At 42.3% G+C, this 23311-nt stretch overlaps 1 protein-coding gene across 1 annotated transcript in view; it reads left to right on the forward strand.

Moving 5' to 3' along the window:
- LOC126183460 (AP-3 complex subunit mu-1) overlaps positions 1–23311 on the forward strand; it is a 141365-nt gene that overhangs the window by 5711 nt on the left and 112343 nt on the right. The window contains exon 2 of the mRNA XM_049925460.1: positions 1373–1557. Within this exon, the coding sequence (XP_049781417.1) occupies positions 1373–1557 (185 nt within the window). The remainder of the gene's footprint in view (positions 1–1372; positions 1558–23311) is intronic.

The following is a 23311-nucleotide window of genomic DNA, read 5'->3' on the forward strand; positions in this document are numbered from 1 at the left end:
GACAACATTAATGCACCCTGATGGCTATTCTACCTGTGAGAGAGAATAATAACTCTCCATTACTTACATACCTTCTCTCTCTCTCTCTCTCTCTCTCTCTCTCTCTCTCTCTCTCTCTCTCTCTCTCTGTGTGTGTGTGTGTGTGTGTGTGTGTGTGTGTGTGTGTGTGTGTGTGTGTGTGTGTGTGTGTTACGTTGACATCCAACCATGTCTTTTGTCAGGTGGTGTACATTCCAAAAACTGATATGGTAACAAAGTAGATGCTGTCAGTGTTCTATGACTGTTTCTGCATGTATAGCATCGCAAATCAAAACTGATATCTGGTGGATTAAGATACCCCTCTGAATGGCTTTCTTCAGCTCAGCTGCCCTTACTTACGGCAAGCCATTATTTTCATTATTGGATAATCTCTGTTTTTAATTCACTGCTTACCTATGCAAACATGTTAAGAAATGAATTTCGAACAAACCGCCATTAGACTTTTTTTTTGCAATTACATAATTGTGATTTTGGCTTTAAGTTGCCATTATCAAGTGTTTTAATGGCAACTTAAAGCCGAAATCATGATCATGTAAATGTAACGCTACAAATAAAAAAAAAAGTCTAATGGTGATACTGACTTTAAAGAAATATATTATGACTGTGGCCCCACATTATGAAAAAAAAAGAATTCTCTTGTGTTGGACTGATTGTGTCGTATATGTTTTTATGAGAAGATTAAAGACAGTAGGTGAAAGTACGTCAATAGTCTAAGATAACTACCTTTTATTGTAAATTTTAAGCAGAATATTGGGATTCCAGGTATTCTGAAGTTGGTTGGATATTAGTTCTTACTTCAGCATCAACTAGGTGCCAAATGTGAAATAATAAATATGATATATTGAGGTACTGTATACGTATATTGGCAGGAAATTTGTCAGATAAACGTGGAGCAGTAACTGAGAAAGCAAATAAAAAAGGTGCTACATCTCTCTTCTGATGATTTTTCTTTTTAAGAGTTTCTTTTGAAATTAAATTGATATTTTGTTTTCATGTATGTTTGCCAGCTTTTGTAATCATTTAAGTGCTATGAATACAATCAATGCATGTCTTTTTGTAATCTGTTACTGGAAGAAACATTTCGAGCAACTTTAATTGTAATGCAGTATTCCTGTATTTGTGTATAGCAATATTTTTGTAATTTTTATTGTTCTTTCATGTTATTAAATACAGTTTTGTTTTTCGACCATTAAGTGTTTCTGTATAGTGCAGTCTCCACATAAAAAATGCAGTAATAAAAATATAACATTTAATGTTTGTTAACTTATCTAAATTAAAATAGTAATTTTGTGCATTGTTACTTGGAGGATCAGAATTCATTTTATTTCTACAGGGATGTCTTTATGGAGAAACATTGGAAGAGTGTGATCCTTCGCTCTGTGTGTGATTATTTTTTTGATCAGCAACGTAAAATCAGCTCTCCAGAAGATATGCCACCCGTAATAGCAACACCACATCATTACCTCATCAGCATCAATCGTTGTTCTATGTTTTTTGTAGCCGTTTGTATGACTGAAGGTAAAATGCAACTACCTTTCATTTAAAGAATTCTATAGCTTTATCACATAAAAATTTCTTCCATAGTAGACTTGTTTCAGCTTGTCTTAATTGAAAGTTGTTAATTTATTTTATTATTATTATTTTTATTAGTAGTAGTAGTAGTAGTAGTAGTAGTACTGTTGTCATAATCACCACTATCAACATGTGTATTGTTGCTGCATTTGCTACTGCTGCTACTACTGTTGTGAAAGTGAGTAGGGCATAAATTTAGGCCTCACTCGCACCACAACTGTTTTGTGTTATTTTCCTTAACTGCTCAAGGCAAATGTTGGGATGGTCACTCTGAAGAAGATAATAGCAATTTTCTTCCAAGCAATGTTGCACATTACAATGGAATGTTGTTTATACAAGAGAATAAATATCTAGACCTGACAGCCTAGATTGCAAGAATGGTACCAACCTCTATCAAAAAGAACCTCAACCTCAGGATTAGCTGTTTGCTAGTGGCAAAATGTTAAGGCTAAACAGTGGATGGTGATTCTGGGGTACCTGCTGGGCCCAATTGTATCAGGTTCATGATGACCTGTGAGCTTCTATCACAGTAAACTTTAAAATAGCCCCAGATCTTAATCCAGTGGCAACATGGACCTGTTTTAAAACTCATTAAAGAAAGAGTGTGGCAGGATGTTTATAGTGCCAATAATGTACACAATAAATATGATTTACTCAAAACATTTGTCGTGTTCTTTGAAAGGTACCGTTAGAATATTTAAAACGGGGTACTAGCGCTAACAGGCAACCTGTGGGTGGCTGACTAAATGAATAAGGGTATCAAGCAGAACCAGTTAGGTATTATATCAAAATGACATCCACATGGATACCGTATTTACTCGAATCTAAACCGCACTTTTTTTCCGGTTTTTGTAATCCAAAAAACCGCCTGCGGCTTAGAATCGAGTGCAAAGTAAGCGGAAGTTCTGAAAAATGTTGTTAGGTGCCGTCACAACTAACTTCTGCCGTTGAATATATGTAGCGCTGCACAGGCATGCTTTGCAGGCACAAAGATAAATACTGATGCCAAAACCTCCGCGTCAAAAAAAAAAAAAAAAAAAAGGGTGGAAGACGAGCTTTCTTCTCTGCCCCGAGTTTCAACCACTGCATTTTATACATTATCCAACAAAGTAAATACAAATTCCGTATTGTTCATCTTCGAATGTAGCAGCATTTCAATGTACTACGAAAATCCGACTGGCAAGACTGTTTGGGATGTTTGTCAATATGGCCAACTCTCCGTTCTGAATTTTTTACTACCTGTGAGAAGAGATGGTTGCTAATAGGAACTTTTATAAATTGCGAATCACATGCAGTATTCTCTTCGTCATATGAATAATACGAATATAAACATATTGCCATGTATTCTTTCGCATTTGCTGCTATCTCATTTAAATTTTGTCTGCCTAATAAACTACGAAACTAGGGTGAGACAACAGCAAACGCGGAAGAATATACATATCATGTCATGTTTATATTCATATTATTCTTATGCCGAATAGTGATACTGTCAGAAATGAAGCACGGCAATTGACTAGATATTTAAATCTAAGATGACTCTAATTTCTGTGCAGAATGTAATGTACTAAAGAGGCGTCTTCAAAGATTTTCAAACGGAGAAAATTTTTCGCTAAACTCTCATTCAGAACATCTTCTATCAAAAGCAGTCTATTATTTGGTTCTTGTTGATCATTATCAAAGAAAGCAGCAGTGTAAGTACCAATAAATAGCAGTCTCTTGCCATTGTTTTGCTAATGAGACAATTCCTCTCTTTTTCTTTTTATTGTAAGCGGCGGTAGCGCGCACGAAAGCAAGCCATGCTGCGAGCGGGGACAGGCCGTAAACACTCATTATCAGAATGCGACAAACAATTCATGACACAGTACAGTAATGCATTTTCAGCTTAGAGTGACGTAAACACCTATAACACAGAGAACGGCACTTACCAGATCAAAGCAAAATAAGGAATCAATTCAAACCAGACAAAGCACGTGAAAAAGGGAAGGTACCCGTATAAATACGGACGGAGCATTTGACGCATAGCAATGGCTACCTAGTAAACTTAACTGCTAAGCTTACGACTCGAACCAACTGTAGCTGTATCGTCATTCATTTGACCTAAATTGTGTCTCATATTACAATGGACCAACTTTGTTTTGATTTGGAGGTGCAGCCTAAAACTTTTCTCTCCCCTTGAATTTCGAGTCTCAAATTTCAGGTGCGGCTTAGATTCGGGAAATTTTTTTTCTTGATTTCGAGTCTCATTTTTCAGGTGCGGCTTAGATTCGAGTAAATACGGTACTCTGCAATCACACTTAACAGTCTAGAAGTCCCCCCTGCAGGTCTGGGGTTTAGAACAGGCCCGAGGTATTTCTGCCTGTCGTAAGAGGCAACTAAAAGGAGTCTCATGTTTTGGCCTTTATGTGTTTGTCCCGTGTAGAGTGTGACCTCCATTTTTCAAAATTTTCCAAAGAGCGAGCCAGTTGGGGAAGGGCGCCTTACATGGTGCATAGTGTCTATCATGCGCTGAGACCTCTTACATCCTTCGTCGAGTGGATGTGCCCTTCCCCTCCTGGGTGCACTTTCCTCTATCCTCTGTGTGGTATTGCTTTCTGCACTGTCGATGATAGTGGACTTCTTAGCTCATTTGCGCCTGATATCCAGCACAGTAGCCAGTCCGTTATGGTGGGGCTGCCATGTACCCTGCTGTTTGTAGCCCCCTAACCACACAGGGATCGCTCTGCTGATGCCTGTGGCGTTAACTCCCCACGTATGCCAAGAAGTAGATGCCCGTCACCCTGGGGCATCTGGACTCCTGGCAGTGGCCATCCTACCAGGTGGTCTTTGCTGCGGCTGGGTGGCGCCCGTGGGTAGGGCCCCTGGTCGGAGTGGGTGGCATCAGGTCGGATGACAAGCCATGAAGCGTAGTACGTCATCCCTTGCTGGTGGTCAAACACCAGCAGTCTCTAAGCGGTCAAGGTCTATCTTCAGTGCTAAGAAATACGACCCCAAATAGTTACTCCCCTGGCCACACCATGGGCGGAATGCCAGGCTAAGGATGGCAGTGAAGCTTATTCACCCCGGTACCCTCGTATGTATGAGAGTTGGTGGGGAATCTTTCTTGTCAATGAAACCTCAGTTCTTTGTGGAGCTTTTAGAGGAAAAATTTGGGGAAGTGAAGGGCTTGTCCAAAATGCGGTCAGGGTTGGTCTTTTATCAAAACAGCATCCTCTGCCCAGTCACGGGCACTGCTCGCCTGTGACAAGCTGGGGGAGATTTCTGTTTGTCACACCCCATAAGAATTTAAATATGGTCCTAGGTATCATATTTCACAGGGACCTTCTTTTGCAGTCTGACGATGACCTGCACGCCAGTTTAGAGCGGCGAGGTGTCCATTTTGTCGTCCGCCAGGGTCCGAGTGATAATCAGGTTGCCACCGGTGCCTTCATCTTGGCCTTCGAGGGTGACACATAACTCGAGAAGGTCAAGGTGACTGTCTACTGTTGTGACGTAAAGCCATATATCCCTCCCCAATGCAGTGCTTATATGCTGGAAGTTCAGCCATGTCTTCCCGCTGGACTTGCAGCGTCACTTGTCAGGATTGTCGACGTCCTTCACATCCCAATGCTCTCTGTGCCCCGCCTCCCATCTGTGTTAACTGCGGAGAGCACCATTCGCATTACTCGGCAGACTGTGGGATTCTCCAGAAAGAAAGAAAAATTATGGAATACAAGACCCTGTACCTACTGACCTACACTGTGGCTTAGGGAAAATATGAGAGGCTACATCCCGTGCATATGATGTCAACCTATGCATCTGATATGACAGTAGTTTTACCATCTTCTGTTTGGCACTTCCCTTCCTGTCGCTCCTGCACAAACTACTTCAGGAGCAACATCTGCCCCCACCACCACCACCACCACCACCACCACCACCACCACCAGGGACTTCAGTCCCCACTTCTAAGCCGGAGAAGCGTAAGTATTCTTTGTCTTCTCTCCCCAGGAAGGGATCCCTTGGGTCACTTCCTTCCCAGGTCCCTACCAGTAGCAAAGCTGAAACTCGACAGTGGCTGAAGCAACCACAGGTAGCTGGTCATAGAGCTTCACAGTCCTCCTTAGCCCCTGAGACTGAATCAGTGAAGCCATCCCAACTGGACAAACCAAAGGAGCAACGACAGAAACCTAAAAAGAAAAAGACCCCCAAGAATCGAGGCACTGCGGTGGCACAGACACCACCACTACCTACAAGCTCCGTGTCTGAGGGTGAGGTGGAGAGTCTGGCGTCTGCTGAGGACCTAGATATCACTGGGCCCTCAGACACAATGGATGTCGTTCGCACAGGTACTCATCTGGTGGCAAGGTACTCATCTGGTGGCAGCAGGTGACCCTGAGTCATAGACTGCGTCATTGAGTGTTTCATGCCTTCACAGTCTCACGATCACGTAATCCTCCAGTGGAATGGCGGCGGTTTTTTCCACCACCTGGCTGAGCTACGGCAACTGTTAAGCTTTACACCTGCTTTCTGCATTGCCTTCCAGGAAACCTGGTTCCCGGCAATGCAGACCCCTGCCCTCCGTGGCTGTAAGGGATATTACAGGAACTGTAGCGACTATAATAGTGTGTCAGGTAGAGTTTGCATCTATGTCCTGAACTCCGTATGTAGTGAACCTGTGGCCCTTTGAATCCCTCTTGAAGCTGTAGCTGTCAGGATAAGGACAATGCAGGAAATAACAGTCTGCAATGTATATCTTCCTCTAGATGGTGCAGTACCCCTGAACGTATTGGCTGCACTCATTGATCAACTCCCTAAACCTTTCCTACTTTTTAGAGATTGTAATGTGTATAACCCCTTGTGGGGTGGCGACATTCATACTGTCTGAGGTACGGAGGTTGAAAACTTACTGTCACAACTTTTCCTGTGTCTCATAAATACAGGTGCCTCCACACATTTTAGTGTGGCACATGGCACATATTCGCCCATTGATCTCTCGGCTCGGTTTGCAGCCCTGGCCATCTCCCATCTATTTACTGGAGAGCACATTACAACCTGTGTGGTAGTGACCACTTCCCCATCTTCCTGTCACTCTCCCGCGTCGTGCCCACAGATGCCTACCCAGATGGGCTTTAAAAAAGGCAGACTGGGAAGACTTCACCTCTGCTGTCACTGCTGAATCTCCCCAAATGGTGCCATCAATGATGTCATTGAACAGGTCAATACAACAATCGTGTCTTCGGCGGAAAACGGATCCCCCTCTCTTTAAGGTGTCCCTGACAGAAGACAGTCCGTTGGTGGTTGCTGGAAGTCGTTGAGAGCGAGAACGATTACAGAGCGCCAGCGAGCTCTACAGCTACATAAGTGGCACCCTTCCCTAGAGCACCTAATAGCCTTTAAGCGGCTCCGTCCCCGCGTGCGCCAGCTTATAAAATGATGATGGAAACAGGAGTGTTGGGAGAGGTACGTGTCGACCATTGGGTGCCATACGTTATCTTCCCAAGTCTGGATGAAGATCAGATGCCTTTTTGGATACCAGACCCCAACAGATGTCTCTGAAATTAACATCAATGTAGTGTTATCTAACGACGCAAACTCAATTGCCGAGCACTTTGCTGAGCTCTAGGCTTGAGCCTCTGCATTGGAAAACTACCCCCCAGCATTTCGTACCCTCAAAGGGTGGATAGAAAGGGAAGTCCTCTTGTTCACTACACGCCACAGTGAACCCTATAATGCCCCATTTACAGAGTGGGAACTGCTCAGCATCCTTGCACATTGCCCCGACACAGCTCCTGGGCCATCGCAGTGGCAGGAGAGCATCATCATTCCGGTGCTCGATCCTGCTCAAAACCCATTTGATGTGGATAGCTACGGTCCCATCAGCCTCACCAACTTTCTTTGCAAGCTGCTGGAACGTATGGTGTGTCGGCGGTTGGGTTGGGTCCTGGAGTCACATGGCCTACAGGCTCCATGTCAGGGTGGCTTCCGCCAGGGTCGCGCTACCACTGATAATCTTGTGTCCCTCGAGTCTGCCATCTGAACAGCCTTTTCCAGACGCCAACATCTGGTTGCCATCTTTTTTGACTTATGTAAAGCATATGACGTGACCTGGCGACATCATACCCTTGCGCATTGTATGAGTGGGGTCTCTGGGGCCCAAACTTGATTTTTATCCAAAACTTCCTGACGCTTTGTACTTTCTGTGTGCAACTCGGTGCACCACCACCACCACCACCACCACCACCCCCACCCCCACCCCTTCCCCCCTCTCCGTATTCAGGAGAATGGCGTTCCACAGGTCTCCGTATTGAGGGTCTCGATTTTTAGTGGCTGTTAATGGTCTGGCAGCAGCTGTAGTGCCGTCGGTCTCACCTTCTCTGTATGTGGATGACTTCTGCGTTTCGTACTGCTGCTCCAGTACTGGTGTTGCTGAGCGTTGCCTACAGGAAGCCATTCACAAGGTGCAGTCATGAGCTCTAGCCTACAGCTTCCAGTTTTCGTGAAGTCGTGTATCATGCATTTCTGTTGCCATTGCACCATTCATCCAGAACCAGAACTTTACTGTAATGACGATCCATTCACTGTAGTGGAGACATATCGATTCTTAAGACTGGTTTTCGACACCGGTTTGGCTTGGCTACCTCACCTTCGTCAAATTAAGCAGAAGTGCTGGCAGCACCTCAGAGCCCTTGTTCAATCCTGCCTTGACTATAGGAGTGTGGTTTACAGTTCGGCGGCACCCTCAGCATTGCATTTACGTGACCCAGTGCACCACAGTGGCGTTCGCCTAGCCACAGGAGCTTTTAGAACGAGTCCGTTGACCAGTGTCCTGGTGGAATCCAGAGTCCCTACATTGAAGGTTAGCATGTACAATTGCTCGCCATTTATGTTGCACACGTTCGTAGTTCTCCTGGCCATCCTAGCATTGGCAGCCCAGGTCGGGGCTTACGATTGCGGTTCGCTTCCGGTCCCTTCTGTCTGCAGTGGAGTTCTTCCCCCATTACCACCTCTCCTCAAGGGCCATTCACGTACACCTCCATGGTGTACACCTATGCAGCAGATTCTACTTTACCTGTCGTATGGCCCTACGGACTCTGTTAACCCTGCTGCTCTCCGCTATCACTTCCTCTCGATTCTTGACATGTACAGGGGCCATGAAGTGGTTTACATTGATGGCTCAATGGCTGATGGTCACATAGCCTTTGCGTATGTTCATGGAGGACATATTGAACAGACTCCTTGCCAGGCAGCTGCAGTGTTTTCACTGCAGAGCTGGTGGCCATATCTCGTGCTCTTGAGCACATCCACTCATGCCCTGGCAAGTCATTTCTCCTGTGTACTGACTCCTTAAGCAGCCTACAAACTATCGACCAGTGCTATTCTCGCCACCCATTGGTAGCATTCATTCAGGAGTCCATCTATGCCCTGGAACGATCCTGTCATTCAGTGGTGTTTGTGTGGACCCCAGGACACGTCGGAATCCCACTTGCCAACAGACTGGCCAAATAGGCTCTGCGGAAACCGCTTCTGGAGATGGGCATCTCCAAAACTCACCTGCTTTCTTAGGTTGCAGGGTTTTTCAACTTTAGGAGATGGAATGGCATAACAGTATGCTCAACAAACTGTGTCATTAAGGAGACTATGAATGTGTGGAAGTCGTCCATGTGATCCTCTCGTAGGGAATCAGTTGTCCTCTGCCAGCTCCACATTGGCCATACGTGGCTAACGCATAGTTACCTCCTTTGTCGCGAGGACCCACCTAGGTGTCGCTGTTGGTCACAAATGACAGTCGTCCACCTCTTGCTGGACTGTCCACTTTTAGCCGCTGTGCGGCAGACTTTTCTCTCTCCCAGCATCCTACCTTTGGTGTTGGGTGACAATGTCTCAGCAGCAGCTTTAGTTTTACGTTTTCTTTGTGAGGAAGGGTTTCGTCATTTGATCTAACTTTTAACACATGGCCTTTGTCCCTCTGTATCCTCCACCCTAGTGCTTTTAGGGTGGAGGTTGTAATGTGTTACACAGTGGCTGGCTTGTCCTTTTTATTCTCATGGTCAGCCAGCCATGGTAATCTGCTCTGTTGTTTTGATCTCTTCTACATGTTTATTGTGTCTCTCTGTGGGTTTCTTGTCCGATTTTGTCCATTTTAGTGTTTGTTGCCCTTCCGTCATCCTTGTGGTTTTCTCCTTTCTTCCAGTTGTGTTTTGTAGGTCTCGATTATTTTACTCCCACCTTTGTGGAGTTATTTTAATCAGAATGAGGGACGATGACCTAGCAGTTTGGTCCCTCCCCCCCTCCCCCCTCTTTTAAACCAACCAACCACCTGGCAGTGGGTGCATTGAACCACCTTCACAATAATTCTCTATTCCAGTCCCAAACAGCGCGCAGAAAAAATGAACACCTATATCTTTCCCTGCAAGCTCTGATTTCCCTTATTTTATTATGCTGATCATTTCTCTCTGTGTAGGTTGGCGTCAACAAAATATTTTCGTGTTCGGAGGAGAAAGTTGGTGACTGAATTTCATAGTGAATGAAAAATGCCTTTGTTTCAATTATGTCCACCCCAAATCCTCTGTCATGTCAGTGACACTCTCTCCCCTATTTTGCGATAGTAAAAATTATGCTTCTCTTCTTTGAACTTTCTCAATGTACTCTCTTAATCATATCTGATAAGGATCCCATTCCACACAGCAGTACTCCAAAAGAGGACGGAAAAGCATCATGTAGGCAATCTCTTTAGTAGATCTGTTGCATTTTGTAAGTGTTCTGCCAAGAAAATGCAGTCTTTGGTTTGCCTTCCCAACAACATTTTTTGTGTGTTCCTTCCAATTCAAGTGGTTCATAACTGTAATTCCTAGGTATTTCGTTGAATTTATAGCTGTTAGATTTGATTGATTTATCGTGTAATTAAACTTCAATGAAGTCCTTTTAGCACTCAGGTGGATGACCTCACACTTCTCATTATTTAGGGTTAATTGTCAATTTTCCCATTTTCTAAATCATTTAGCAATTTGTTTTGATCTTCTTATGATTTTACTGGATGACAAAAGACAGCATCATCTGTAAACAATGTAAGATGACTGCTCAAATTGTCTCCTAAATTGTTTATATAGATGCAAAACAGTAAAAGGGCCTATAACACTACCTTGGGGAATGCCAGAAATCACTTGTGTTTTACTCAATGACTTTCTGTCAGTTGCTACAAACTGCAACCTCTCTGACAGGAAATCACAACTCCAGTCACATAACTGAGATGATGTTCCATAAGCATGTAATTTGACTACAACCCACTTTTGTGGTACGCTGTCAAAAGCCCTCTCGAAATCTGTAAATATGGAATCAATTTGAAATCCCTTGTCTGTACCATTCTTACTTTGTGTGAGCAAAGAGCTAGTTGTGTTTCACAATAACGGTGTGTTCTGAATCTGTATTGACTCTGCATCAATAGACCGTTCTGTTCGAAGTAATTCATAGTGTTAGAACACAATATATGTTCCAAAATCCTGCTGCATATCAACATAAATAATATGGGCCTGTAATTCAGTGGATTACTCGTATTGCCTTTCTTGAATATTGGTGTGAGCTGTTCAACTTTCCAGTCTTTGGGTGCGGATCTTTCGTCAAGAAAGCAGTTATGTATGATTGTTAAGTATGGAGCTATTGCATCAGCGTGCTCTGAAAGGAACCTAATTGGTATACAGTGTGGACTGAAAGACTTGCTTTTATTAAGTGATTTGAGTTGCTACAGTATTCCGAGGATATCTGCTTCTAAGTTACTCATGTTGGCAGCTGTTTGTCATTCAAAATCTGGAATATTTACTTTGTTTTCTTTGGTAAAGGAACTTTGGAAGGCTACGTTTAGTAACTGTGCTTTAGTAGCACTTTATTACCTCTGCCTTAGTAGCACTTTATTACCTCTGCTTTAGTAGCACTTTAGTATCTCTGCTTTAGCACCACTGTCATCAATAGTATTTCCACTGCTGTTGTGCAGAGAAGGCATTGATTGTGTCTTGCTGCTAGCATACTTTACATACAACCAGAATCTTTTTGGATTTTCTGCCGGTTTTCAAGACAAAGTCTCACTGTGGAAACTATTGTAAGCATTTTGCACTGAAGTCTGGCTAAATTTTGACCTTCTGTAAAAGATCGCCAATCTTGGAGATTTTGTGTTCATTTGAATTTGGCATGCTTTTTTCGTTGTTTCTGCAACAGTGTTCTGACCTGTTTTGTGTACCAAGGAGAGTCAACTCTGCTGTTTGTTAATTTATTTGATATAACTCTCTCAGTTGCTGTTGATACTATTTCTTTGAATTCAAGCCACATCTGGTCTACACTTAGATTGTTAATTTGAAAGGAGTGGAGATTGTCTGTCAGGAAGACATCAAGTGAATTTTTATCTGCTTTTTTGAATAGGTATATTTTTCGTTTTGGAGAATTTGAGGGTTACAATATTCAATCTCACTGCGACAACCTAGTGTTCACTAATCCCTGTATCTGTTTCGATGCTCGTTATTAGCTCAGCATTATTTTTTGCTAAGAGTTCAAGTGTGTTTTTGCAGCCGTTTTCTATTCGTGTGGGCTCATGAACTAACTGCTTGAAATAATTTTCAGAGATTGTGTTTAGCACAAATTCAGATGATGTTTTATGCATACCTCCAGATTTAAATGTGTATTTTTGCCAACATATTGAGGATAAATTAAGGTCACCACCAACTATAATTGTATGAATACGTGATTGAAATTAGACTCAAGTTTTCTTTGAATCTTTCAGCAATAGTACCGTCATAGTACCATTGGAGTTGGGAGGTCGGTAAAAAAATCCAATTATTATTTTATTCCGGTTAACAAGAATGACCTCTGCCCATATTGACTCGCAGGAGCTATCTACTTTAACTTCAGTTCAAGATAAACTACTTCTGACAGCAAGAAACACACCACTACCAACTGTGTTTAGCCTATTCTTTCTGAACACGGTTAGGTTCATCACAAAAATTTCAGGTGAACTTATCTCTGGCTTTAGCCAGCTTTCAGTCATCATCATCATCATCATCATCATCATCATCATCATCTTGGGCAGTTTCCAGCCACTGGCTGGGTCTGTCGGGAACACAAGCCTCTCCATCGTGTTCTGTCTTTCCACCATTCCCCCTCTTCCACCTTCGTCCAGTTCTCTCCTCTTCTCGTCACACATTCCTTCACTCCCTTCACCCATCTATCTCTTGGTCTTCCTCTGGGCCTCTTCCCCTCCAGTTGCAGATCAAACATCCTCTTTGGAATTCTTCCCTTATCCATTCTCTTCATGTGTCCATACCACTGCAGTCTTGATTTTTCTATCCTGTCCTGTACTGGTTCCTCCTTTAGTCTTTCCCTCACATACACATTTCGCAATCTGTCTCGTCTTGTCTAAATGGAGGTAATCAGATTATAATAGGGGACCTCAATGCACATGTTGGCACAGACAGGAAAGGATTCGAGGAGATAATGGGACCAGAGGGCTGGGGGAACCGAAATAGAGAAGGAAAATTGTTGCTGGAATTCTGCAAGAGGAATGGGCTGACGATCGCAAATTCCTGGTACAAGAAGAGACAGCCAGCTTTCAGTACCTAAAACAATTTCATCATCAGTGCTTTCTATTAACGCTTGGAGCTCTGGTACTTTCCCAAAACAGCTACGACAGTTTACAACTGTGATAGTGATGGTTCCTGGATATACATTCTTTTTGTGTTTGACCCGCAACTTTGAGACAGGAGCCCTTTTTGTGTTCCCCTGACACCCTCTAACCTAAAAAACTGCCCAGTCCATGACATATGACCCCTGCTACCTGTGAAGCTGCCTCCTGCACGTGGTGGACTCCTGACCTGTTAAGTGGAACCCGAAACCAGACCACCCTATGGCGCAAGTCAAGGAATCTGCAGGCTGCACAGTCGCAGAACTGTCTGAGCTTCTGAATCAGACCCTCTACTCGGCTCTGTACCAGAGGTCCTCAGTCAACTACGCTGCAAACGGTGACCTCTTCTTTCATCTCGCAAACAAGACTGGCAGTCTTGGCACAAACAAGCTGCAGTATCCTGTTACAAGCAGTAATGTATGCTTCTTAAAAATGTCATTGGGAGGGCTAAAAGCATATGGAATTGCTAATTCTCAGGATAAAATTAAAATTGTATGGTCAGTCATGAAGGAAGAGTCTGGCCAACAGCACAAAGTTGATGATATAAAATTGACACAGTAAAAATGTTTTTGTTACTGATAGCTCAGATATGTGTACAGTATTTAAAAAATATTTTCTGACTACAGCAGGTGATTTAAATAAAAATACTTCCTAGTGTGTGAAGCACAACATAGAGGGTGTATCAAATAGTGCAGTTCTAGACATAAATTCTTCGGATGTAGAAAATAAATTGATGCTAAATCACAGTAAGACTCAGTTTTTACAGTTTGTACCACACAAATCAACTAAAACCGGTATTTTGATTACACAGAATGAACATATAATTACTGAGTTTGAAGAATTCAAAACTCATGGGTGTTCAGATAGATTGTAATCTGTCATGGAAAGCCCATGTTCAGGATCTTGCTTAAAAACTGAATGCTGCTGTATTTACCACTACCTATATGCCTGTGCTTCACAAGAAAAGTTAAAGAATGGCCTTTGTATGTTGTTGCTTTCTTGGGTTCTGTACCTCAGCCGATAAAAATGGAATCCATATAGGATCACATTGTCAGATTCGTTTTTCATATCAGAAAAGTCAAATATAAATGAAACATATTGAAATAAGAGAAAGATTTACTAAGTTTTTTTTATACACAAAGTGAAATCACATGTCTTAGCCATGTAAATTGAAGTTAGTTTGCATTTGTAAAGATAAGATTGTGGCACTTATTTTTGTGACTGATGTAACTTATTAAAATACTTCTGTCACTGAGGTAAAAAGAAGCACACTTAATTGATATTGGTTCTTTGGTGTGTTTGCACCATCACAGAGGTATATATCTGAACTGCTAAGCTGAGTTTAAGTTATATCTTTTTATCTGTTATAAAATGTTGATGAAATAAAAGCTATGTGTTGGCCTAAGCTATTCTCAAGTGACCTGTGAAAACCTCATGAAAGTTCATCTATTAGCTTTGAATATTAGCGATTCCAAACTGGCAGAAATGACAGTTTTACAGTTTTATTATTAGTATACATTGGAACAGTATCTGCAGTACGTGAGGGTCCAAGTCGAAAATTAGTCTACTTTGTTTATTTTTCTATTGCTTATGACACACAGCATTATCTACTGGGATAACTCTTTCCATTCACAAAGGATACACTTGGCTCTGAAAAAGGGGAGTTTGAGCAGTATGTGGTGTAAGTTTGTGAACCTCTTATTGATCCCTGTTCAGGAGTGTGGGAAGTCTGGCAGTGGCCTGTCAATATATGTTGTCATTTAGGTCTTTTGTTGTTTACAATATGAGCTTGTTCCCAAGATATAGCAGCTTTCACTCGGATAATATTAGGCAGAAATCCAGTTGGCATTTGGAACATAACTCCTTGGCTCTTGTGCAGGGAGTTGTTGCATTATTCTGCCTGCACACGTTTTCTGTAAGCTACCACAATAATTAAAGAATCTTAGGAGTTTTCCTCACTCTTTCAAGTCCAAACTGATGAATTTTCTTGCGGCGCACTACTTTAGTTCTGTTGGGGAGCTCCTGGAATTTTTTTTAGCTAAATCATGTGTTATTTTGTTGATCTTTCTAACATCTACTTGGTAGTTTGTGGTCTGCATAAATCCATGTTTATTTGATTTTATCTATTAAAATTTCCATGTCTCCGCAATATCCTTTCTTCAAGGAGTGCTAGTTCTGCAAGGTTCGCAGAAGAGCTTCTGTGAAGTTTGGAAGGTAGGAGACGAGGTACTGGCGGAATTAAAGTTGTGAGGACGGGTCATGAGTCATGCTTGGGTAGCTCAGTTGGTAGAGCACTTGCCCACGAAAGGCAAAGGTCCCGAGTTCGAGTCTCGGTCCGGCACACAGTTTTAATCTGCCAGGAAGTTTCATATCAGCACACACTCTGCTGCAGAGTGAAAATCTCATTCTGGATTTCTGACGTTAATTTCATGTACTGCCTTGTCCCATGACCGCAGAGATTTGACCTTTAATTTGGTCATGTAGAATTACTTTTTTTAGAATAAACGTCCATTTGACTGTATAGTACTTTATTTTTCTTCTGTGCTACCCAATTTGGGATTTTATGCCACTATCGAGTACAATGCTAACAGTTCTTACACTATTAAGGTGTCATATATAGTAAAGTCAATCGACTTTACCAGGTATGGTAGTTTGTATCTTCTATTGGAAGTCCACTCGGCTCTGGTGGCATGTCAATAGTAGGTCTAGGTGTGCTATACAGTGGGAACTGGGGCTAGTGAGAATTCTTTGCCACCCACCCTGCCCCCACCGCCAACAAAAAACAGCACCATCCACTGGAACTGAGCCAGTGAGACTCATTTCACCTGTTGGGGAACATGCTCCGTTCTCTGTTAAGGAAAGGCAAACGCAAATGGGCTGGGGTCAATTAATCATCAACAGTTCATACCTGTGACAAATAATGATGGTACCCCTTTGGGAAACAGTAACAGGGGTTGAGGAAGGAACACCTCGTACACTCAACGTGTGTGCCTGGCGGCGTCATTTGACATGTTATAGATACTATTCTAGGAACTGGTGTGGAAACTGCATGCGAATGACTGCAGATGGTGGTGCATGTTGGGCCAAACTGTGCCTTTTGTCATGGCTCGGAGGTCATGCTTGAGTTATTCTAGTGGCTGGCAGAGAAGGTAGAATATACCAGCCTCACTTAAAGTGTTTCAACAAAGCTCACAATCTGCAGAATTCTCTCCAAACAGATAATGGCTCTCCTTGTTCTGATTGTAATGGAAAGCTTGAACAAGAGACTAGGAAGGTTCTGTGACAAGCTAAACTGCAACTTCTGAGACTTGCACCATAAGGCTGAGAACGGTAGGGTTGCTGTTAATGGGTCTCATAGTCCTTATGCATCAGAAGCTTCTACCCAAGTAGCTGATGTGGGGCGAACACAAAGATTTTTATAGATTAGACGACTCTCCATTCAGTCGAAATAACGATAGCTGCAGGGGACCTGGAGGTATCGGTGCAAGATACAAAGAACTCCTCCCACATCACAGATGTTTATCAAAATCCTTGTTGTTAACTGCTGAATCATTTGCAGCAAAGTACCAGAGTTTGAAGTGCTCCTAAAAAGCGGAGAAACTCGTAGTATTAGATACAGAAAGGTGGTTATAATCCAAAGTTGACAGTAGTGAAATTTGTGGGGAAAATTTGGTCATCTATTGAAGGAATAGGCTAATGGAAAATGAAGGTGGTGTATTTTTCACAGTAGACAAGAAACTTTATTCCACCAAGATTTTTTGGGAGACACTAGGTATCAGAGGTGAGCATAAAATTATAACGGGATCCTTCTATCAATCACCAGACCCACTCCTGATGTAACACAAAACTTCAAAGAAAATCTTCGTTCACTACTACTGAAGTACCCTATTGTACTGTTGTCATTGGAGGAGGCTTCAGTCATCCAATAATCTGTTGGGATGATTACAGTTTTGTGCACGGTTAGTGTGAGAAGGCAGCCTGCAAAACATTACTAAATTCCTTCTCCATAAACTACCTAGAAGAGAGAGTTTGGAATCCAAGTCGTGCTGAAAATACTAGGTGCAGTGACAAGAAATATACCTGAGGATGTCTGCATTGAAACTAGTATCAGTGACCATAAGACAGTTGTAGCGACAATAACTACAAAGGATAACTACAACAAATAGATTTATATGTTCAGTAAACTACATGAAGAAACCAGTGTCATATCTCAATAAGGATTGTCGTTGAGGACAGGAGCATTGAGAGGAACTATGGCCTAAATTTAAAAGAATAGTTGACCATACACTGCATAGATATCAAAGCTGTAGAAAAGTTTGACAGAAGGATCCTTCATAGCATACAGTCACTGTGAAGAAACTTGCAGAGAAACAGAGTACTACATAATATATGTAAAAGAAAATGTAGGGTTATAGATAGTGAGTTCCTAAATGAAATGTGTTCGACTGTCAACAGGAAATTGCATTAAGCCTTAAGTGATTACCATAACAGAATACTATTGAAATACCTTTCGCAAACCCAGAAGAAATTCTAGTCATGTGTAATAGCTAATACTGGCATCGAAGTTAGTGTACACTCGTGGACAAGACTGGAACTGAAATTGAGGTAGCAAAGCAAAATTGAAAATGCTTCACCTTGTTTTCAAATATTTCTTTACAAAGGGAAACTCTGGCATAACTCCCCAATTTAATTCCCATACTGCTACAAAAATGAGTGAAAGATATTAGTGTCAGTGCCATTGAGAAACAGCTGAAACTTAACATAGCTCTAGGACCTAATGGAATCCCTATCAGATTCTATTCTAAATTTGCGGCAGAGTTAGCCTCACTTTCAACCATAATATACTGAATATTCCTTGAACAAAAAACCGTGCCCAGTATGTTGTGTACGATTTTATACACAATAGTAAGGAGTGGCGGGCTATAGACTGGTGCAGCAACTTTTATTGTAGGAAAGCTGGATGGAAGCAGAAATGATTAGCAAACAAGTTAACACAACAAACAGAAGATTAACTTAACTAATATTTCTCCAAGCAAACGAAGACTCATTACAAATAAACTGCAAGAAGTAGAGTCCAGCTCATACAATAGTAACTAGCAGAAGACTTGCTGTAAGTACAAACTATGGTGTTGCTTTAATGAGGCTCCAAGTGCAAGTGGGGCAAGCAGCTGCCCCTGGCTGTCGTATATCGCGGTGGCAGAAGGTGCTCATGGTACAGAGCTGCTGGAGGTGTGGCTTAGCAGGTGTATGCAATTGTTTACACCCAACAGCTGTCGGCTTCAAACGGAAACTTTACATTCCATTACCAACCTAGATGCACATGGTATCACTATCTGATATGACATCCCCCCTTCCCACCTCCCCCCCCCCCCCCCACACACACACACACACCAATCTCCTCACTGTCGTCATGCAGTTAGACAAGTGAACGATGATGCTTTATGCTGATGGCAATGAGGAGACGGGAGCCAAAACTGAGGCTGATGCCAAGCTCCTGCCCGTGCCCCGTCATACACTCAGAGCCTGTCTGGGAACATCATCTGAAGAACAGGGCAGATGGCGTGCAGCCACTTCCAGAGACGCAGCAGCAAACGAAGACAGAGGCATCTTGACTGCTGATTGACTGGAGACAGCACGTGGGACACTTGGCAGGAAGAGGGGCTCATTGCCAGACGATGGTGCATGTCAAGATGGCAATGACCATGAGAGGGTGTCAGCTTCCATTGGCTCCATGACCAGCGCCGATGGCGTGGGATCCCCGGGAGCCGGGTGCATCGAGGCAGGCACAGAATCTGACAGCACTTCATATGTACACATATGATTCTGGTGGTGTCTCAGCAGTCCCTGAAGGAGAAACATAGAGCTTCCAGTATGTTGTACAATGGTGCCTTGCTCTCGACACCTCTGCCTGCGATACAACCTGGAAAAGACTGAACTGTTAGTTTGATACCTTGCCTGTCGGGACGGTGTGGGCACTGCCTGTCATGGTGGGTGCAGCAACTGAAGCAAGGTGCAGTGCCACCAACCATGCAACAACTCTGCCAGTGAAGGTCTGTCGCATGACTGTGCAAGTCTGGACTGACTGAGAAGTGATAAACAAAGATTGTAGAGGTTTATGTTCAATCACGAAATAAAATTTTCTGCCAGAGAGGTACTGATGAAACTTAGTGACACAAGTTTTAAGTCAGTGAGCATCCAGTCCACTGTATAGCTGTCTCTCTTCTACTCTTTGGATGTTGGATTTACGGATCCTACAATAGGGCTTGGACGTTCCTCCTGACCACGAGCCTAATGTGTGTGTGCAATACAAGATGGGGCCTTCGAAAAGGACAAGGATGACAGGGCAGAGGAGTTTTCAGTCAGCTACCTGATGGAGTCGGTAAGTCACTTTGTTCAAAACTCAAACGCACTCTCTCTCACCAGTTAGAAAGAATTTTGACATACAATTTAATTTGCAGCTGACAGTGATGATCGTCAAGGTGGTGTAGATCCAGGTGTTGTGGACAACTTGCAAGACGTCAATGGCATGGTAGTCAGACAGTTGACGGAGTGGTGGACATGGTCACATTACATTGGGTGTCAGATGTGGTGCAACAGCTCATCATGGATGAGGAAGAGGAAGTGCAGTGCAACATTCACTCCCTGGCAAGGATGTGGAGAGTTCCAGTGGCACCAAGTGGACACACAGCAGGTAAGCGCAGTGCCCAGAATGTGTCGCGGGAGATACCTGGGCCAATGGGACACACCAAACGACATGTTGTAAATGAGTCGCCAACCTCTTCAGCATGGCTGTGTGTCAGTGACCTGATCTTGAAACTGATGATAAATTACACCGAAGAAAAGGCTCACAGCAGAGATGGTAATAGTGAGTGGTCCCTAAGCCTGCAAGAACTGGATGCTTCCATTGGATTACTCTACGACCGTGGAGAATATGGCGCTCAGGGTATTTCATACAAAGACTTATAGAGTAATAAGTGGGGACCTCCTTTCTTTCAAAGCACCATCTCAAGGAACAGATTTGCAGAAATGTACAGTGATCTTAGGTTTGATTCTATGTCAGGAAGACAGTGTAGGGAAACTGATATATGTTGCCTTTCTTGAGAAATATGGAATACATTTACTGACAATTGCATTGTGTGCTACAAGCCAGGTGAGAACATGACTGTTGACGAGCAACTGTATTCTTGCAGTTACAGATGTCCATTTCTACAGTACAATTGAGTAAACCTGACAAGTATGGGATAAAATACTGGCTTTTGTGTGATGCTGTCAAGTGCTACGTCCTGAATGGATTCCCTAAATGTGGCAGACGTGAAACTCTTAATCCAAGCAAGAGTTTTGGTCAGCATGCTATTATGAAGCCGGAACAGCCATTGCTCAACTGTGGTCGTAACATCCCATTGACAACTTCTTCACCTCTGTGAAACTGGCAGATGTGCTGAAACAAAAAGGAACAAGTTTAGTTGGCACACTTTGGAGATCACGCGGCACGAAGTGGAGACAACATATTGTAAGAAACACACTTGTAAAAGTCAGGTGACAGACTTCTCACAGTATACCAAGAGAAACAGAGAAGAAAGTACTTACTCTGAGTAACATGCGAGCTGTATGTCAGGTGAATTAGAATTCTGAGAAGAAACTACCAGAAACTGAGAAGTTTTATAATGAAACTAAGGGCGGAATCGATATAATTGACCAAATGGATAGATGCTACAGTGTCAGAGCTGGCACCCACCTATGGCATGTGCATGTCTTTTACAATATTCTTGACCTTGCCATGATCAATGCCCACACAGTTTTTAAGTTTTTTACCTTTAAAAAGATTTCATGCTGAGACTTTATCCTCAGAGTAGCAGATGAACTTGTTGATCCCTACGAACTGCAGAGAGGAGCCAATCTCCCCTCGCATGCACTCACTACTGGCACTGGCCAATACGGAAACAGAAGGCATTGTCAAACATAGGTTTCCTGCAAACAACAAAAAGGGAAATAAAACATGAAACATATGCTTAAAGTGCAACTAGTATGTGTGTAAAAGGCGCCAAGCGAAAACTCTTGTTGAACATCTGAAATGTGAGCCCATCCCAACTTAGACAATTCTGTCAACTCTTTGTTCCTAAATATTTCCAAATATTTATAATTATAGACTGAAGTTGTTTCTTCTTATGTCTTAGTTCCTTGATTGCAATAGTCAAGAAAACATACAGAGCATTTTAGTCACCTGCTGCATTTTAGAATCTTTCACAAACACTCAGTACTTACCTTATTTATCTGTAAGAGTAAAAATAGCATTAGTATTCACATAAACAGTATGTTTTGACTGTTTCAATCTTTTTATAAAGAAAACCATTGTAACATTGTTTTACTTACTTGTTTTAACAATGATTGATGAAAGACTGTGGAAATTCTTCTGTAAAATTTAAAATAAAAAAAGTTTTTTTTCTGAAAATTTAAGTTTGAGAGTGTACTATTCATTTTAGAAACCAGATTATCCATTGGTTACACATTAGAGTCTTGCTAAATGTATCATCAACATGGCGACACTCAAAACACCACCCAAATACTAATACAATGATGGTTTCCTACTGAGGGTTAAAAAGATCCATGATGTACTACCATGTGTACATCAAAATCTGGTACTTCTATTGTTAAAATATTAAGTATGTCATCATACTTTGTAGAAAGTTGAAATCATTTGAAAGAATCTTATTCCAGCACTGAGACAACCACAGTGGTGATGAAGTCAAAATGTGGTGTGCCAAAGCGTTCCACGAATATTTAATTTCAAAACACGCATGAGCATGCACATGGATACTCATGTGTCTGGGCATGTCTGTCTCCTCTTAAAGTCTAGGATTACATACTTTCTCTTGAAACATGGCTTCAGCATCATTAGCTTGCCATGTTTCTGTTTTGTGGCATAGGCCAATATTGTGTGTACTGAATCTTGTGATCCAGCTATGCGCTTTTGATTTTACATTACCTTGGTGATTGTGTGGACAGTTTGTGGTCCAGTAAATGGAGTCATCAAGCCTATCCTGATCAGTTTTTCAGCTTGTCCATTGCCACTAATTCGTCCGTGACCCTCAGTAGGTTGACCATGTTGCTTTTCCCTAGTCTCACAAGGGCTTCATGGCATTCCACAGTGACTTTTGATCCTGTTGCAGGCGCTGATAGAGATTTCAGAGTTTTTTGGCTATCAGATTAAATGTAGATGCTACGATTCTTGTGGTGCCTGTGTAAATTCTCCTCCATGCCCACTCTGATAGCAGATATTTCTCTCTGGAATAATGGCGCCAGCTTCCGAAGAGAAACTGCTCTTTCTAGTCTAGGTTGTATGCTGTATACAGGCTGATTATAATTAAAGTTTGACTTTCAAAATGATGTAAAAAAAAAAAAGACTCACTGCTCAGAATGACATCAAATTTGAATGAAGTATTGCAACCCTCTGGGCAAGGGTGCATGTCTGGTAGCTGTATGGGTAGGCATGGTGGGGACTTGAAGGAATTAACTAAAATAAAGGATGAGAATGGACCAAAGTTTTCTAAGCAGTTACCAAAATTTAAACATAAAGATGATGTTCTATGTGTACATCTACATGTACGTACATACTCCGCAAGACATCGTATGGTGTGTGGTGGAGGTAACGTGGACCAATATTAGTTGTTTCTTTTTCTATTCCACACGCAGATAAAGTGATGGAAAAATGACTGCCTTTGTGTCTCTGTATGAGCCCTAATTTCTCATATGTTATCATCGTGATCCTTATGCAAAATGTGTGTTGGTGGCAGTAGGATTGTTCTGCAGTCAGCTTCAAGTGCAGGATCTATAAATTTTCTCAGTATCATTCATCGAGGAAAAAAAAGAGTCGCCTTTAATTCAGTTCCTGAAGCATCTCTCTAATACTTGTGTGTTATCCAAACCCACCTGTAACAAATCTAGCAGCCTGTCTCTGAATTGCTTCGATATCTTCCTTTTATCTGACCTAGTGTGGGTCCCAAACACTCGAGCAGAACTCAAAAATGGGTCACACTAGTGTGTGTTCTGTGGTCTCCTTTACAG

The sequence above is a fragment of the Schistocerca cancellata genome, chromosome 4 (assembly GCF_023864275.1).
Source record: "Schistocerca cancellata isolate TAMUIC-IGC-003103 chromosome 4, iqSchCanc2.1, whole genome shotgun sequence".
Classification (NCBI taxonomy): domain Eukaryota; kingdom Metazoa; phylum Arthropoda; class Insecta; order Orthoptera; family Acrididae; genus Schistocerca; species Schistocerca cancellata.